The sequence below is a fragment of the Carcharhinus amblyrhynchos genome, chromosome 7 (genome assembly GCF_965287045.1).
Source record: "Carcharhinus amblyrhynchos chromosome 7, sCarAmb.v2.hapA, whole genome shotgun sequence".
Classification (NCBI taxonomy): domain Eukaryota; kingdom Metazoa; phylum Chordata; class Chondrichthyes; order Carcharhiniformes; family Carcharhinidae; genus Carcharhinus; species Carcharhinus amblyrhynchos.
The window spans coordinates 65003595-65022395 of NC_137330.1; the positions used below are offsets into that span (position 1 = coordinate 65003595).

Genomic DNA, 18801 nt, shown 5'->3' on the forward strand with positions numbered 1-18801 from the left:
CAGATAACAATATCTCCAATCACTTCCTTGCATCACTCTCCACCATGTTCTCCTTTCATCCCCAACCCATCTCCTTCTGAAGCTCTTCCTTTAACCCGTTTACAATTGGACTTTCAAAATCCAAACTGTCTATCCTTTGGTTTCTGTTCACACTGCACTTCTACAGCTACTGATTTGCTCAACCGCACATGAACTCCAACCTGGATATCCTAATCTCCAACAAAATCATTACTCTGTTTTGCCCTGTTTGTTTTCCCTCCTCATCTCTGCACCTTAAGGCCCGTGCGATGCAGACTTAAGAGTATGGTTGAGCGAATCAACTCCATAGCCCCATCTCTCTGTTCCGCTAGCTCAGCATACCAAACGTCTTGTAAAGATCCCACCTGCTCTATTTCCAGTTCTAACCACATAATTTTCTTTAGTAGCTTTCCTATCTTCCCTCATCTCTGAGCTCGTCTTGTTGAAGACAGGCCTTCCTTGATCCTGTTTCCTAGTAATCTACTGATTATCTAATGTTTCCTCATGGTCCCTGGGTTATCTGATGTTATTAAAAACTGGCCCTTCAGGTGTTCTGCCCTTTCATTTAAGTCTGCTGTATTCAAAAAAACAACCTTTGATCCCCCTGTTCTTGCAAACTCTCCAACTTCTCTTTTCTCTCCAAAGACCTTGAACATACTATCTTCCAAATTTGTTCCTATTTTTTCTGGAACTCCATGTTTGAATCCCTTCAATCAGGTTTCTTCCATCACAGTACCGAATTGGTTCTTATCAAAATGACATTCTGTGACAAAGATAAACTTCCCCTCTTGTCATTCTCCACCCATTTGCAACTTTGACAGAGTTCATCCCACACCCTTCTCCAAGGCCTCTCTGTTGTCACCCAGCTGGGTACGACCGCACTTACCTGGTGCCATTCTTACCTAATTATATCCAGATTGCAAAGCTTTCTCCTCCTTCTCACACACTGTTGCTTCCAGGTCCTCCAAAGTTCTATCCTTGACCCTCTCTTATTGCTCAGCTCTAATCTGCTGCTCAATGACATTATCCAGAGGCAAAGTGCTCATTTTCACAAGTACATTGACAGGATCCCAACTCTACCTCACCATCAATTCTCTCAATTCGTCCACTTTGCTAAATTGGTCGACTTCTTATTTGAAATCCCAAACTGGGTAAGCAAAAATATCCTGCAATTAATTATTAAGATTGACACCATTGCTTTCCATCCCTGCGCCATATCCCTGATTTGAACTGCTCCATCATGGATGGCCATGCTTTTAATTGCCAGAAACCTAAGCTGACAGAAAACAGAATACTGCAGATGCTTTAAATCTGAAATAAAAACAAAGTGCCAGAAAAGCTCAACCAGTCCGGCAGCATCTGAGTCGAATTTGAAGAGTTCCAAAGAATGGTCATACTTGATTCAAAACATTAACTCTGAATTTCTCTCCACAGATGTTGCCACATCTGCTGAGTTAAACACAAACATATCACTTAGGGGCAGGGATAGGCCACTCAGCCCCTTGAGTCTGCTCTGCAATTCAATAAGATAATGGCTGATCTGTTTCTTTGGCATTTCTTGTTTTTATCCCCAAGTTCTGGAATTCCCTCCCCATATTTATGAAACTCCTGAAACTTGCCTCTTTGACCAAGCTTTTGGTCACCTGATTTAATGGCTCCTTATGTGTCATATTTTGTTTAGTAATGCGCTTGAGAAGAATTTTGATATGTTTTGTTACATTAAAGATGCTCGTAAATATAAGGTGTTTTTCCAAGACCCTGCACAATCTCTTACCACCTGAAATACTACCTGCTGTTCTTTGGGAGAATATGCCCTGAACATAAAACTGTACTGCCCTTCTCACACTGACTTAATGTGAAGCCATTTCCATTTACCCACTAATTAAAGAGGAGCTCAGGTGTTATAAACTCTTCTTATCTTGCCCACAGAAGCTGTTTTATGATTTCATGTTAAGTTTTCTCTCACTTGATTTCTGCCGAGTGCCCTTCTCTCTCACTCAGCCAAGGCTAACAAGTATCTGAAATTAATTTTGGTTATTGGTTAAGGCCAAAATAAATATTTGTTCACATATGCAGGCATTTCCCTTTTAATGTGCAGATCTCTTAATTTGGACCTGCTGGTCAGAATTTCCACTTGTCCCATTGGACTTGCTTTCTGCTTTGGCAGCTATGCATACTAACTGCAGTGGAATGTCAAGGCAGTTAGTGGCACTGCTCCACAGGCACACTCTGCAGCATGAAAACCTTAATTGTGCTGACTGCAGAATTTTAGCCCCACAGAATCTTCAATTGCTTTGTCTTAACAAGTGGAATTTTTATTATGTGTCACACTGACTCTGCCACTGCTATCGGCTTGCTGCCTTAATATCGTGCAAAGCTGCACAAATGCCCCAATGTTGCTAGAATGTGTACCATAAATGATACAAAGAGCATTGCGAGCTCCAACTGTTAGTTTCCTCAATTTTAATAGTCCCACTTGCTAAAAGTCCAAATTCTTTGTAACCTTTTGCAGGTAATGCCAGATCTTGTGTACTCGCTAGTCACAGCATGCTGTGGTCTACACAACTTGGTCTGGTTAGGGAGATCCCTGGGAAAGAAAGCGAGCCTTAGCTGTTTTGAAGGCAGAAGTACATGGAGTAGAACATCAGGCTGAGGATTCCTGAATGATTGCTGCAAAACACAATCAATGAATCATTCTCACCGATTTAACACAGACCACTGTCACCATTGCCATAACTCCTCTTCTTTCTTCAAATAATTGAAAAATCTTTCAATCAACATCCTATCTGACATCATGCCAGACTTTATAAGTATGCAATACTTCACTATCTAATTGAATAAATCAACTTTAAATTAAGCAACTGTACCCTTTCCTGCATGAATATAATCTCTGTAAACAACAGAGCATAAGCATATATTTTTCTTTAATACAATTAACTCAAAGTGATCTTAAGACAAGTCATTCCTTCCTCACACTAGGTTTCACCTGATATCAAAATGCCTTATTTTGTCCTATTCTAGTACATCCATTAGGTAATTGACAGATTTTTTGATCAGCTTTTTGAAAAATGGGGAGGCCATTTGGTCTCAAATCTTCCACATCCCTACTCTATTGGCCACATAAATCCAGACATGTAACTACCAAAATATCTATATGAGATGGCAGATCATTCTACTCTTCTTACTGCCAGCATAGTCAGAAGCAGAGTTTAATGGATTCCGCTTTGCCACACTTTAGTCACAGTAGGTCCAAAGAATATTCAACTCTGTTTTCTCACAGCCTTGTATAAACTTAGTCTTCATGCCCAGACCGGTGGTGAGCCATCAGTAGCCTGCAAAGACCTTTCCCGACTGCGGATTAATGTCCACCATCCAGAAAGAAAGTTACGAACTGTTTCTTTTGTGCTATTACAGATCTGCCCTAACATATAAAAGGATGGATTTAACAGGACCAGCTGTATAGCATAAAACAGAAGTGCCTTCCCTGAAGGTGCTCTCTAAGCTACAGTGTGAAACAAACCAGCAAGAGTGAACACTGGCAGGACAAAACAATAGCAGTTTCTTATTGCAGTACAATAGAGCAGAATAAGGCATCTTAAAATGGAGCCAAAATAGTCACAGCCATGTAATAGTGAAAAAAAAAACACTGACAATGACTGTAGGGAAGATTGGTTTCACAAAGATGTCTATCATGATTCATGCCATACATCTATTAAAACAGCATCTGCAGGATACAATTACATTTTTAATAAAGAAATCTTATTTTGAATTGCGAAGCAGAAAAGAAGCCCGAGGCAACCTGCTTCATTGAGCTCACACGATCGTCTCTTAAATATACAGCTCTAATTACATTTGAATGAGAGTCATCCAAGTGGTTGAAATGGCCACTTTTTTGAGAGTGGAATAGAGGCCTCTTGGACTTCTAACTGCAGTTCACCTTAATTGTCATCTGAACAAGGAGAAACACTCCATTATCCATGGGCAACAATGAAATGGGCTGGAAGATGGGTAAGGGAGGCAGAGGAAAGGGAAGTGAGTAACTAAGTGCAAAATTCAATTATTTTGTAGATAATGGCACATGCCTTCAGTTATAAATACTCTGGGTAAAAGATTGCTAGGAACACAGATATACAGCTGAACTCCAGTTGTATCTATGACAGAAAATAAGAACTCATTCGGCTAAAATTTCCTGGTCTTGTGGAAACGGCTTTAGAGCTACAATAGAGGCGGCTATGCAGGGAATGCCCAGCTGCAGTGCTCCCTGGTGCTGGTCAGCTTTCTCAGGCAGGCTGCCCTGAGAATCCTTGTTCCTTGAAGGCAGGACAACAATGAAACTAATTATGTCCTCAACTGAGGGCTTCTCCCCCAAGACTGCAACTTTCCTATCATCTTATGTGCCCCTGCACTGTGTCAGGAGCCCAGCAATGGATCAGAGATAGCTTTGCAGTGAGAGGTCTGAGCTGTGATTCAATTAAGGGCTTATATGCATTTGTCAGCACTAATTCACAAAAGAGCTTCATCCTCATGCAGCAGGCATGCTCTTTCAAACATGTCATGGATACGACTATCTCCAATAATGCTTGCCCTGCTTCAACAGCAACCGTATCCTTCCTATGATGCTGCTGCCACTCACACTGAGGGCTGGAATCACACACACTGCAAAGGTCATCAGCGTGGGCCACGTTGTTTGAACCTTCTGATGCTGAAACCCTGTCACTGTCCCTAATTGTATGGGCCTCCCAGATTCGGCTTCTTAATTGTCCACCTAAGGGAAGATTGCAATCGATCCAGAGTTCATTCTAATTGCAAGATCAGCACACTATCAACAAAATTCATCCTGTTGGCCAAGCAAAGTCCATTTCGCCCACCATATCACTTTTTCATAGTTATCAATGCTGCCTCACAGCACCAGGGACCCAGGTTCAATTCTGGCCTTGGGTGGCTGTCTGTGTGGAGTTTGCACATTTTCTCCTTGCCTGCATGGGTTTCCTCCGGATGCTCCGGTTTCCTCCCACCATCCAAAGATGTGCAGTTTACGTTGTTTGGCCATGCTAATTCATCCCTCAGTGTCAGGGATTAGCAAGTAAATACATGGGATTACAGGGATATGGTTTGAATGCGATTGTTGTTGGTACAAGCTTGATGGGTCAAATGACCTCTTTCTGCACTGTAGGGATTCTATGATGATTCAGTGTACTTTCTGCTATACTGTGAACTCCAGTCATCCCATTTAATCTCCCAGGAGAAGGCCTGCAACACTTCTCTCTGCTTACTCAAAATGAAGTCAAACAAAATTTGAAAATATCGGAATAAAAAACAAATACCTGCAAATGCTGGAAAATTGAAACCAAAAAAGTCCAATTCTCTCTACTCTACCCAAAGTCTGACTTGACCACTTATGTATTTCCAGTAATTTTTGTTTTTTTTCTGGGATATATGACTTTGCATCCTATGTTATTTGTCCAACACTAATTGTCTTCCTTGGTTTTACAATCACTACGCACTTAATCTTGCAACTTTCTATTCCAATCAAAAAATAATTTAACATTTCAGTTTAAAGTACAATATCCATAGACAATATTTCTCAGATCTTGAGTCTTTCTGAGATTTGTTGATTTTAGACTCAAGTCTCCAGCTGGCATTCAACATTCAGGGCAAATAATTTGAATGCATCCGCATTAATATTCTTCACACCACAGAGCTTAAAATGCAAATAAAGTCATAATTGTACAACTCTGCCGACTTCACCTCTTGAATATAGATAAGGAAGTCTACTTAGCACACCCTCAGGCGCTTCCTTTCCCATTAAAAATGCAGCACTCCACATGGTAAGCGCCCAACCCCTTTCCTGCTAAAGACAAAAAGTGAAAAACAAACAGAAGCACTGCTGTTCATACCTCAAATTCTTTCACCTTTTCCATTGTAATTAACTGCCGTGATGTGTGGGTTGTGAGAGACTGTTCACAATTACTAATAAGTTTCAAGCAAGGGTGCTGGGGGATAACATCTTCAGTGTAGCTGAGAAAAGAAAAGGTGAAAAATTATGAAACTGTAGTGGAAGGAATACCTGCTGCCTAAACAGAAATGATCGATGAATCTCGTAGGAAATCATCCCATGCCCTTGTGCCTTAACCTTAACAGTCACTTGCATTTGGATGTAATAGGTGGAAAACTCAAATACAGGACAAAGCAAACACAGGAATATCATGATCGCAGAAAGTATGGAATAATTTCCACAAAGAGACCATATTACCCTTCCCTTTCTTGTACTATAATCCAGCTTCTCTTATTATGTCACTTCTATAGTGAAAGTGCATTTCTGTTACAGTCAACTGCAGATTTACACATGCTGGTATGCCAACATGTGTATGATTAGACTGCAAGTTCAGAGCTGACATGGTTAGAAGAAGGGGAAAATATTTTAACATTTTATACGTAAATACATGGTTGTCAAATAGAATGAATAATAATAAAAAAGCAAGCAATCAAGAATGTAATTAATATTATAAAATTTTCTTGAGATGAAAAACTTACCACCTGTAACATGTTACAACTGATAATTCACAATGTATATGTATATGATTTCTTTACGTCACGTGTAATTTTAATTCATCTTCCATCAGAAACAAGAATGGGGCAATAAAAATGTAGGATGCAAAGCATTATAAACCCTCTCTACTACATGACTACTATCAGCTTTATCGTTTTTCTGTAAACATTAACAAAACATAAAAAGAAATCAGGGCAGCACAGTGTATAGTACTGCTGCCTCACAGCGCCAGGGACCCAGGTTCAATTCTGGCCTCAGGTGACAATCTGTGTGGAGTTTGCACGTTCTCCCTGTGCCTGCATGGATTTCCTCCGGGTGCTCCATTTTCTTCCCACAGTCCAAAGATATGCAGATTAGGTGGATTGACCATGCTAAATTGTCCCATAGAGTCCCAAAATGTGTAGATTAAGGGGATTAGTGGGGTAAATATGCAGGGTTTCGGGATATAGGGCAGGGGAGGTGGACCCAAATAAGATGATCTGTCAGAGTTGGGTCAACTGGCCTCCTGCACAGCCTCACTGATCTTTAGGATACACTGGGGTGGGGGGAAAGGTGGGTGGGTGAACAATTTGCGAAGATCACTATCTTGTGACTCCTGCTGGAAAGTAGATGTCAGGTACCAACATGATCAAGCCTGCTGCAATCTCACATGCAGCCAATAGCCGGCCAACCTTCACATCTAAAGAACGGTTGCTTAAATAAAGTAACAAAGAATGGTTGGTGCCTATGAAACCCAACCCAGGTGCAAGAGAGAAAGACACAGTACCAGAAGGATATCCTACATGGGACACTGAAGTGGTGTTGCAAGGAAATGTTCAATTGCTCATCAATTCTGCAATTCCATGGGGGAATGTGTTGACATTGAAGGTGCAACAAGTACAAGGTTTTGTAGTCGAGAAGTTTCTAAACCCCCAAACAAATTTCTTAATCACAAATCTTCATTTTAAATGTTATGTTCCTTTGAAGCATTTTGTAAGTTCTTGGTAAAGCACTAACCTAGAATAACCCAATTTAAAGAAAACACTCCTTTCATTATGGAGATAGGCTGTCAAATTTGTTTTGCTTTACAATTTCCTTTCAACTGTTTGGGCTGCTGTCAGATTGAATCCTGCCGTGCATTCCACCGCAGCCAAGGGTAACCTAATGTGAAGTTAGTTGCATTTGTCTACCTTCTAAGAGCTATCACATTAATAGTATTTGGTGGAATTAAACAGGAACAGTAGCCAAATATTCATCACTGCCACAATGATAAAATGCTACAATCATTATATCGTGTGGTACAAGTTGTAGAATCAGTTCAGGCCATGAACCCATTCAGTGTAAAGATATGCTAAATGACACAAGCTGTGACATGTCACAAGCTGAAAAGTCATTCCTTTGAACCCCAAACCATTTAAACACAAAATATTGGAAGCATTTAATAAGTCATAAGTATATTTAAAACCACCAATTTGACATTAAAACTTGACTGGGTAAATATTTTTGGGGTAAAGAAGCTGGCCTAAAACGTGCAGTTGAGTACTAGACAATTCAGAAAGTCAGTATCTGCTATGCTACCTTTCTGGCCACCCATCCCATTTTAACTCGTCAGGTCCAATACTCTGTGGTAAAACAGCTCCCTGATTTAAAATTGGGAGGGAAGGAGAGGAAGGGAGGGAGAGAGAGGGAGAGGGAGAGGGAGAGGGAGGGAGGGAGGGAGGGGGAGAGGGAGGGAGGGAGGGGGAGAGAGAGGTGGAAGGGGGGAAGAGAGAGGGGGGAGGGGGGGAGGTGGGGGGGGGAAAGGAGAGGTGGGAGGGGGGAAGGGAGGGGTGGGAGGGAGGTGGGGAGGGGTGTGGGGACAGAAAAAATAGAAACAAATAATCAACAGGACAGTGACCTAAACTCACCCAACAATGTGCAATACATTACCAATAGGGAGCTGTACTGATGATATCTATTGAGAATTCTGCAAATTAACATAGCCTGTCATCCTTGATAAAGGAGAACAGCACAGAGTCATTACAGCAAAGTGAGATGGAATAAAAGTAAAGATTAGATATGGTCCACTGCAAATCTGACTTTTCTGTGTGTATCTATGCAGGGTAACTGCCATTAGGACTTGCACACTATGATCCCCAGCAATCAAGACAGAAAGCAATCATTGCAATCTTATGATTGACGAGCTAAATTCCTCAATGAAGCAGATGAGCAACTATGACATATAAAACACACATGAATTGTCAATCTACAGATTGCCATACAAAGACAACAATCTTCTCAATGTACTATCTGGAGAGAAATTGTAAATATAATGTTTATAAAATAGTTTATGATTTCAGTACATATAGTGCACAGAGGACATCATCCCTCTCTAGATCTTAGCCATGAACACATCAGTTCTCATGGCTGTGAAACCGAATCTTCCTAGCCTGCATCAGCCCAAATAGCAGCATTGGAAGATCTGTAACAGCTAATCTAATGCAGGCTATGAAAATATTTTCATAAGTTTATAAGGATTGCATTTATACAATTCAATCCAGCATTTTCTGATTTGGCTGAATTCTTGGTTTGTAGCATCCCCTGCTGGAACTATTTACCCAAGTACACATTTTTTTTCCAGAGATGAACTAAAAGGTTCCACACAATTATTGTCCTGAGTCAGCAGATGAAAGCAAATCTGAAAATCCAGACACCAAATATAAAATTTTGATGTACTATCCTTATTATGTAACTTTTAAAAAATGGAACTAAACCCTAAGTGGGGATCACCTTCAATGGAGTGGAGCTGAGAGAAACCTAAGGTGCAAATACAGAAATTGTTGCAGAGCATAGAATTAACCATCAAAAAAGCCATGAAAAGGTAAATGATTTCCTGTGCATTATACCTAGGAACATGGAATACAAAGGTGAGGAGTTGACAGTGAATCAACGTGACTTAGGGTACAGTCACAATATCACGTGTGCTGTTTTGGGCACCCCATTGCAAAATAATATTAGAGCCCTGGACAAAAGTGCAACATTGATTTGCTAGTTGATAACAATGATGAGAGGGCAGACTTAAAATAATACATCCACAAAATGCCAAATTTTTATCCACAGGAGCAGAAGGTTAACACATGGGGAAATCTAACAGAAGGAAAAAGGAAAGGATATGGTGAAGATAAATAGGCAAAGGTTATTTCCAACATTGAATTGGTAACAAAGGGGCATAAATTTAGGACTAATACTTTCAGAGCTAAGGCTTTCCCAGTCTTTTACCACTTGAAGCACCACCTCTGTAAAATCAGCACCATGAATGGATATCAAGCAGCCATTGGAAGCTGAGTTAAGATAAAAACAAGAGTTCAGCAGGAACATAGGATTTAATGGGATATATTTTGACCTTCAGAAACCAATTACAGAGCATGTTAATCAGGGTCCCAGGATTGCAGCCTGAAAGTCAGACTGCGATAGCCAGCAACAGTTGCAGTGGAGTGCAGCTGGTTCTTTTTGGTTCCATCACCTCACCTGCACAGCACCACACAGGCTCTGACCAGTTCAGACCTTAAATGGTAATCTGGGTCCTATTTACATGAAAGGACCCACAATCTATATCTTAAAAGAAGCTTATCTCTGAAACAGTGCTCGCTTTTAACACCCTGCACTAGATCCCTTACAACAGGCAGCAGGCCACATTTGTGTTTTTAAAGGGGGCCACAGGACCACCACTGCCATTTTGAGTCCTTTACAGTTAACATCAGGTGAATGCAGTATAAATCGTCCCCAATTTAATTTGGCTTGATTCAAGTGTGTGCTTAAACACTGTCTCCTGTTAGTGTGCCACTGAGTGATATGAGAACTATATTCCAGGTGACACTGCCACAGCAGGATTTCACTGTCAAAAATTAAAAAGACAATGGTGATTATTCATTATCAATTTCTGCAGAGACAGCAAGTATGAGATCAAGCAAGTTCGTTTTAAGCCAAAATTCATACATAAACCTTGATCTATGGATATGACTTTTTTATATGTGGGGGAAATTAAAGGCTGTGCAAGAATTTGCATGTCATACAAGATTTCCTTTTGTATTTGTGAGCTTCAATGTTATTTGATGCTTCGGCTGTGTTGCTTCAGCCAGATAGTTCTTGATGCTATTTTTTCATGCTATAGCCCTGCATCATATCATTTGCAGGTACATTATGGCCTGAAGTTTATTATTTGCAGCTTCCTTGCGAGCAAATATTTCTGAAATAATTGAACAATCATTTTTATACACAATTTCTAAAATGATAATCAGCAACATCTCAGCAATATTTGTGTACTTAAATCTGATAGGCCTGTATTAGATATCACTTTATATGGTCCTATTAGGTATAGGGAAAGTATACTCCAATTTCAACATGTATAACATCAGAAAGTAGTCTCAAACCCATCTTGACTTACAAAACAAAACATTACAATTAATTTTTTTTGAAAGCCAAGTGTAATAAAAAGGATATATCTCAGGGCCATCGCTTGGTATGATAAATATCACCACTTGTGAGGTAAACTCTTAAATATCTCCAGTCAGCAGTTATCCATTTAACTACACTGGTGGAGATATTTCTCATGTTACATGGCTGGCTCCAAAGGATCCCCCATTTGTAACATTTGATCGAACGAAACATATTGTCTTTGAGCAGTAATCAGCAATGAGACGGTTCAAAAGTAATTAACTGAAAGCTTGATTTCATGAAATGTTTCGCTCTATAACTGAAAGCATATCCTCTCTTTAGTACACTTGATGATGGTTTGTTTCCAAAGGGAATATCTTTATTCATGAGCTTTTGAAAATGCAAAAAAATGCTAGCACTTTGCACATTGCACTGCATGGAACAGTAACATATGAATCCGATAAGATCTAGAAAGTATGAGCAATGTTGTAAACATTACAGTAATACTGGACTGTTAATCTTACTTATGAAAGCTTCCCATTAATATGTTTCTTGTTGGACTATTATTAACATATTAGAAGCAGGTGGGAGAGCACTGCTGTGAACAGTTCCACTTGAAAAACCCAACTGAACATTGAATAGCATCTAATTAGTCTAAGCATGAACAGTGCACCGTAAATAAGCATGAGGAAATTCTATTGTGCTTCAGATCCATGTAAAGTGATACCTTATTGGGCCTGTCAAACTTTAATAATGGCCTTTTCAAACTGCAAAGTGAAGTGCGTATAGTATCAGAGCATCAATGATCGACACCAAAATTTAAATACATTTCTAAATATACAGTTCCACAATGTACAGTTTAGAGTTTTCTACAAACTGGTGCATAGGTTCAGACAGTAAAGCTCAAGCTAACATCACCCGAATCCCACAAGGAATTTTGCATAATGAAAACAATGTCCAATCTTCATGAGTATACAGCCACAATTTATTAAATATAAAGGAGATAGTGGCGTAGTGGTAATGTCACTGGATTGGTATTCCAAATTACCCACAGTAATTTGGTTGACTCTTAACTCCCCTCTGAAACAGCCTAGCAAGCCACTCAGTTCAAGGACAAGTAGGGGTGAACATCTAATGCTGGCCTTGCTAGTGACACCCACATCCCACAAAATAATAAAAGGAATATATGATTTTGTTCTGTTTTTCCCAAAGAATTATGTTTATGTCAATGCAGAGGACGATGTGAAGGAACAGATGTGTTACTGTGTTTTATGATTTCAACAAGAATATTAGGTTACCTTGACTGCATCTTCCAGGAAATGCCATACCTACTATATACTATAAATACTGACATTTCAATTGTACAGTCACATGGGCTAATTTAGTAGCTTTTCCTCTGCTTCCAACTATTAGTTTCATTGAATGAGTTCTTAACTGAATAACACTTTGTATTATTTGACAATATTGTATTCTCTTGCTATTGATTTAACTCCTCTTCCTGGCAATTGTCTGAAATTAAATTAATCTGTTCACCACTTTAGACCACCTATTTCCACTTCCAGAATATTGTACCATTTCACCCCTCACTCAGTTCATCTGCTATTGAAACCCTCATTCATGCATGTTACCCCTACATTCAACTATTCCAACACATCCCTGGCCGGTTTCCCACTTTCTACTCTTCATAAACTTGAGTTCATCAAAAACTCTGCTGCTTAGGTCTTAACTTGCATCAAATTCTGTTTACCTTTCACTTGTGTTCCCTTATCTTCACAGCCTCCCAATCAAGCAACATCTTGATTTTAAAATTCTCACCTTTATTTTCAAATCCATCCATGGTCTTGCCTGTTCCCAATCTCTGTAATTTCTTCCAGCCCCACAATCCTCCAAAATATCTGAGCTCCTCTAATTCCAGCCTCTTCAGCATTTTAATTGCTCTACATTTGTGAATGTGCTTTCAGTGGCCTGGGCCTAAGCTCTGAATACCCTCCCTAAACCTACCTCTCTACCTCTCTTTTCTCTTTTAAGACACTATTTAAAGTCTAATATCTTCTGAGGGAAGACAGTGGTAATGTTACTAGGCTAGTAATTCAGGGATCGAGGCGAATGCTCTACAGACATGGGTTCAAACCCACCATGGCAGCTAGCAGAATTTAAATTCATTAAAAAAATCTGTAATATAAAAGTTCATCATCAATGATGGTAGCTATGACAACCATCAACGACTGTTGTAAAAAATCATCTTGCTCACTAATGTTCTTTAGGCGGAAGGCTCCTTCCATGGTCTGGCCTACATGTGACCTTAACAGTGTGGTTGACTCTTGACTGTCCTTTGAAATGGCTTAGGACGCCACATAGCTTAAGGGCAAATATGGATGGGAATTGCCTGTGACACCTATATCCCATGTAATAAGAAAAAGATATGACTTGGCGTCATATTTTTTTTTTCGATACTCCTGTGAAGCATGTTGGGACATTGTATACATTAAAGGCATTATATAAATTGCAAGATTGTTGTTGCTCAAACAATTAAATGAATGCGTCTATAACAACATCACTGTGTATAAGAATATCAATACAATATTTAATTGATTTTTGGGGATGTGGGTTCACAGGTATGATCCCCTATGTATCAAACTCTTGAGCACTATTTCAAGCCAAGCCCTAGAAGGGAGTATTTTTGCTATCAAGTCTTCCCAGGAAGTGATTTTTTTAAATTTCCAAATAGCAAAAAAGAACTATGCACTTTTGACAATCCAAAAACAATCTCTTGGAGGATACTAGGTATTCCATAAACTCCTTCAAAAAAAGCAAAATTCAAAAAACTCAACAAAGTAATCCTAAGCAAGTGTCCTTTATACCTTCACACTTAAGAAGGTAGAATAGTAGCACTAAAATGCGCCAACAACAATTCACTACAAGCCAAATACCAGATTTGTTATTACATGATATTGGAAAGTTCAGAAATAAAACAATATATTTTGAGAAAGACTAAAAATAAACAGATACTTACTCGAGTTTATATACAGGTAACCAGTAAACCAGACGACCATTCATAACCAGGTTTTCTGCAGCAAGGTTTAGCAGGTCAATGAAAATGTCACTCAGATGATAACTCATGGAGACTGGAACATGGCTTTCGATACTGAAAAGTAATAAAAACAAATCCAATCATTCCTCTGATGAGGTAAATTTTATTTTCTATGATGAGTACATAACTTTTAATTGATTTGTTTCTTATTTGGTTCTTGACTACCTCAATTTCTTTCCCCCTGCTTTTAAAGTAAGCACATGGAGGCAGAATTGAGTTTTTCAATGTCAGACAGGAGGAAAGTACATTTTTCACCTTAATTGCCTAGTTAAAAGAAAAATTGACAGACTGACGGCTTTGAGGTGTGCGACCCTAAAAATGTTACTTTCTTTGTGGTGGAGAAAAATAGAAGCCAACAAGGCAACGACGAAAATTATCCTTTAATGCTTCACGAACATCTGGTAAGTACTTAACCGGTATAAATGTCAAGGGTGAAAGAAAGCAGCCTTAGTGAAAATGCAGGGGAGGTAAAAAAGTGCAATGTCTTTTGATACTGGCTTGATACTAAGGTTCCAAACATCAGAGGTTAACCTGAGGTGACAGTCTGGGAGGTTGATAGAGTCGAAGCTAGAGGCATGTAGGTGTTTGTGGGAACCAGAGTGCATGGCTTCAGTTTTACTGATATCTAGCTGAAGGAGGTTTGAACTCTGCTGTACAGCCACTGCCTGGTGTAATGCCTGCTGTGAATCGTGTGTCACCTAAACCCTCTGCACTTTTCTGAGATCGTCTCCTATCTCCCTGCTCCACTTCACCATGCATACTGACAAAAAAACTGCTTTTCGATGCTCATACTTATTTTAAATCAGTGGTGGTGACATTTCAAAATCTGTCCTTTCATTACTCAAAGCAGGTCTAACCTGTGGTAAAATACTCACTTTTGATTTAACTGTGCAGATACAGAATGCTGCCCAAGTTCATCTTTGACCTTAGCAGCCAAAAAAGGGAGAGACTCACACTTTTCCACTGCTGTAGGGTCCACTTTCAAAGGGCTTAGAATCTTTAAATCACTATACTAATAGAAGGCTATAGTCTATTAGTGATTCTATCAATATTCAACCACTTCTTAATGACATCTATGTTTTCCAAAACTCAGTGACAACATGACCATTTTGGTCTACAGAATTAACACTTCACCCTTTAAATAAACAACTACTCATTTATAAGATCACAGCACAATAATGCGAGTAATAATATTTAACGGGTTAATATGGTCCATTAGCCTGAAAAGAGTAAGTGATTAGAAGAGAGCTTTGGAGTCCAGATAATATCATGTTAGCAACTTTGGCATGTTATAAACAATTTAAAATCTGAGACTTTTTAAAAATTACAGATATGTTTTACTTGCTTCTAACAATTTTGGAGATTTCTCCATGAAAGTTTTAACAGAGTTTACATCTTCAGTTAGAGCCATCAATGTGGCCTCTGAATTTAATCATGTGTCTGTACAGTGTGAAGTATGAAGAATGGATATTTTATAACATGCTGCAAAGATAAAATACCCATGTAAATATTAGAAATATTTGTAGCTTGTAAAGAGACATAGAATATTGACTTGTAGAACAACCTGAAAGGAAATTATGAATGCAATGAAATAAAAGAAACTCTAACAGGATGTTTAAATTAAGATCATCTGGCAATCATTTCCACTTTATTTTTGGGGGTGGGTTGAACTGATTGATCAAAGTGAGGAATGTTAGTCCTGAGGAATAGAAAATTAATGGTTTCTATTAGCAAGAGAGCCATTTCACGAGATAAACGCCAATAAGGAAGGTCATTCAGTGCCTCCATTCATTCAGAAAGGTCCTTCTCTTCCCCAGTGAGGCATCTAATTGTTTTTTAATTCCAGAGATCTCATATCCACTATTCTACCCAGAAATCTGTATTAATCACACAGGGAACTTCCTGCTGTCTTAAGAACATAAGAACATAAGAAATAGGAGCAGGAGTAGGCCATCTAGCCCTTCGAGCCTGCCCCACCATTCAATAAGATCATGGCTGATCTGTCGCTGCTCAGTTCCACTTTCCCGCCCTCTCCCCATAACCCTTAATCCCCTCTCTTATCAAAAACCCATCAACCTGCATCTTAAAGATATTTAGTGAGGCAGCCTCCACCACTTCAACGGGCAGAGAATTCCAGAGATTCACCACCCTTTGAGTGAAGAAGTTCCTCCTCAACTCCGTTCTAAACCGCGCCCCTTTTACCTTGAGGCTGTGCCCCCTAGTCCTACTGTCTTTTTTGAGCGGGAAGAGTCTCTCCACCTCTATCCTATCCATCCCATTCATCATCTTACACGTCTCAATGAGATCTCCCCTCATTCTTCTAAACTCTAACGAGTACAAGCCCAGTTTATTCAGCCTCTCCTCATAGCTCAACCCCCTCAACTCCGGTATCAGCCTAGTAAACCTCCTCTGCACTCCTTCCAAGGCCAAAATATCTTTGCGCAGGTGCGGCGCCCAAAACTGCACACAGTACTCCAGCTGCGGCCTCACCAATGCCCTATACAGCTGCAGCAAGACCTCCCTACTTTTATATTCAATCCCCCTCGCTATGAAGGCCAGCATCCCATTCGCCTTCCTGACCACCTGCTGCACCTGCAAGCTGGGTTTTTGCGACTCATGCACAAGGACCCCGAGGTCCCTCTGCACCGTCGCCTGCTGCAGTTTTGCGCCCCGTAAGTAATAGTCCTTCCTACCATTCTTCCTACCAAAGTGGACCACCTCACACTTGCCAACATTAAATTCCATTTGCCATTTCCTGGCCCATTCGCCCAGCCTATCTAGATCCTTCTGCAGACTCTCCACACCCTCCGCACAATTTGCCGTTCCCCCAATCTTGGTGTCATCAGCAAATTTCGACACCCTACACTCGGTTCCCTCCTCCAGATCATCTATGTAAATGGTAAAAAGCTGAGGCCCCAGCACCGACCCCTGGGGCACTCCACTAGTCACCAGCCGCCAATCCGAATAGCACCCGTTGACCCCCACTCTCTGCCTCCTATTTGACAACCAATCCTCTATCCACGCTAACACCCTACCCCCAACTCCATGTCCCTTGACCTTCTGCAATAACCTCTTGTGAGGTACTTTGTCAAACGCCTTCTGAAAATCTAGAAAGACCACATCCACCGGCTCTCCTCTATCCACCGCCCTAGACACATCCTCATAGAACTCCAGTAAATTTGTCAGACACGACTTCCCTTTAATGAAACCGTGCTGCGTCTGCTCTATCAAGCAATTCCCTTCAAGATGCCTCGCAATTTCCTCCTTAATGACAGATTCTAACATTTTACCTACCACAGACGTTAAACTAACCGGCCTATAATTCCCCGCCTTTTGCCTGGCACCCTTCTTAAACAACGGCGTAACATTAGCCGTTTTCCAATCATCCGGCACTTCCCCGGAATCCAGCGACGTCTGGAAAATAACCACCAAGGCATCCACTATCACCGCCGCCATTTCTTTCAGAACCCTCGGATGCATTCCATCCGGTCCTGGGGACTTGTCCACAATCAGCCCCTCCAGTCTGTCGAGCACCGCCTTTCTAGTAACAGTAATGTCATTAAGACCCTCCAGTCCTACCACCTTTCCATCGCTAACACCCGGCAAATTATTCACGTCCTCCTCCGTGAAGACAGAAACAAAAAAGTTATTCAATACCTTAGCCATATCCCCATCCCCTACCACTAGGTCCCCTTTCTCATCCTCTAAAGGACCAACATTCACCCTAGCCAGCCTCTTCCTTTTTATATATTTATAAAAACTCTTGCTATCCTTTTTTATATTAAGCGCTAGCCCAGCTTCATAGTTTCTCCTACCCTTCTTTATCAACTTCTTTGTCAATCTTTGTTGACATTTAAACCTCTCCCAATCCTCTTCTCGCCCACTACTCTTAGCTACTCTAAATTCCTCCGCTTTTAATTTAACACTTTCCTTCACCTCCTTCGTTATCCACGGCTTATTACCTCTCCTCCTACTATCCTTTTTGACCATCGGAATAAATTTCTGCTGAGCACCAAGAAAGATCTCCTTAAAGATCCTCCACTGCTCCTCACTGTTTGGGTTTATAATTCATTCGGGAAATTTTTTTTTGGATGAACACTTCCCATAAAAATTTACAGTTTTAAGTAGCTCCATCACCTCTCTGTCTTTTCCTTTTGAAGCTGAAGAGTCCAAGTTTCCCCAGTCTTACTTCAAAACATTGACACAAGGAATCAGCCTCCTGGCTCTTTTCTGTATTGCCTCCAGCACCTGAATATCTCCTGTGTCACTGTGACTGGAATGGTTCACAGTATTCAAACTGTGGTTTGACGAACACACTATAGAGTTTCTAGCCTTTCAGTGACACTGTTCAGCATTCTATATGCTTTACTGTTCTCAAGCAGTAAAACACATTGACAATCAATTCTAAGCCTCCAGACCACTTTCAAATATAGCTTTAGATATTTCAACATCTGTGGAGTACATGTATTCATTTCTTCCAAATGAAAAGAACAAAAAAAACTCCACCTTACCCTTTCCCTGCACTTTTTTTGAGATTTGTATTTAGCAGAGTCAATATTTGTGTTGTAAGTAGAGATAAATGGTGCCACCTAGGGGTTGAACTTGACATCTTGAAGCATAACTAGAAAGAAGGAAGCCAGCAAGATGCGACCCGGGATCCAGAATAGGAAGCCCACTCCATTCCTTTGGCCAGGCCTCATTTATCATCCATCCATTCAACTGGTCATCCACAACAGGAATTCAAAGACAG

General features: G+C 40.2%; 1 protein-coding gene across 2 annotated transcripts in view; it reads right to left on the reverse strand.

Annotated features, from left to right (window-relative positions):
• trmt11 (tRNA methyltransferase 11) overlaps positions 1 to 18801 on the reverse strand; it is a 64384-nt gene that overhangs the window by 24687 nt on the left and 20896 nt on the right. The window contains exons 11-12 of one of the 2 annotated variants that reach the window (XM_080193306.1): positions 13974 to 14105; positions 5916 to 6036 (exon numbers count right to left, since the gene is read on the reverse strand). In XM_080193306.1, coding sequence (XP_080049432.1) covers positions 5916 to 6036; positions 13974 to 14105 — 253 coding nt within the window. The remainder of the gene's footprint in view (positions 1 to 5915; positions 6037 to 13973; positions 14106 to 18801) is intronic. The other variant, XM_080193307.1, reaches the window with a different exon arrangement.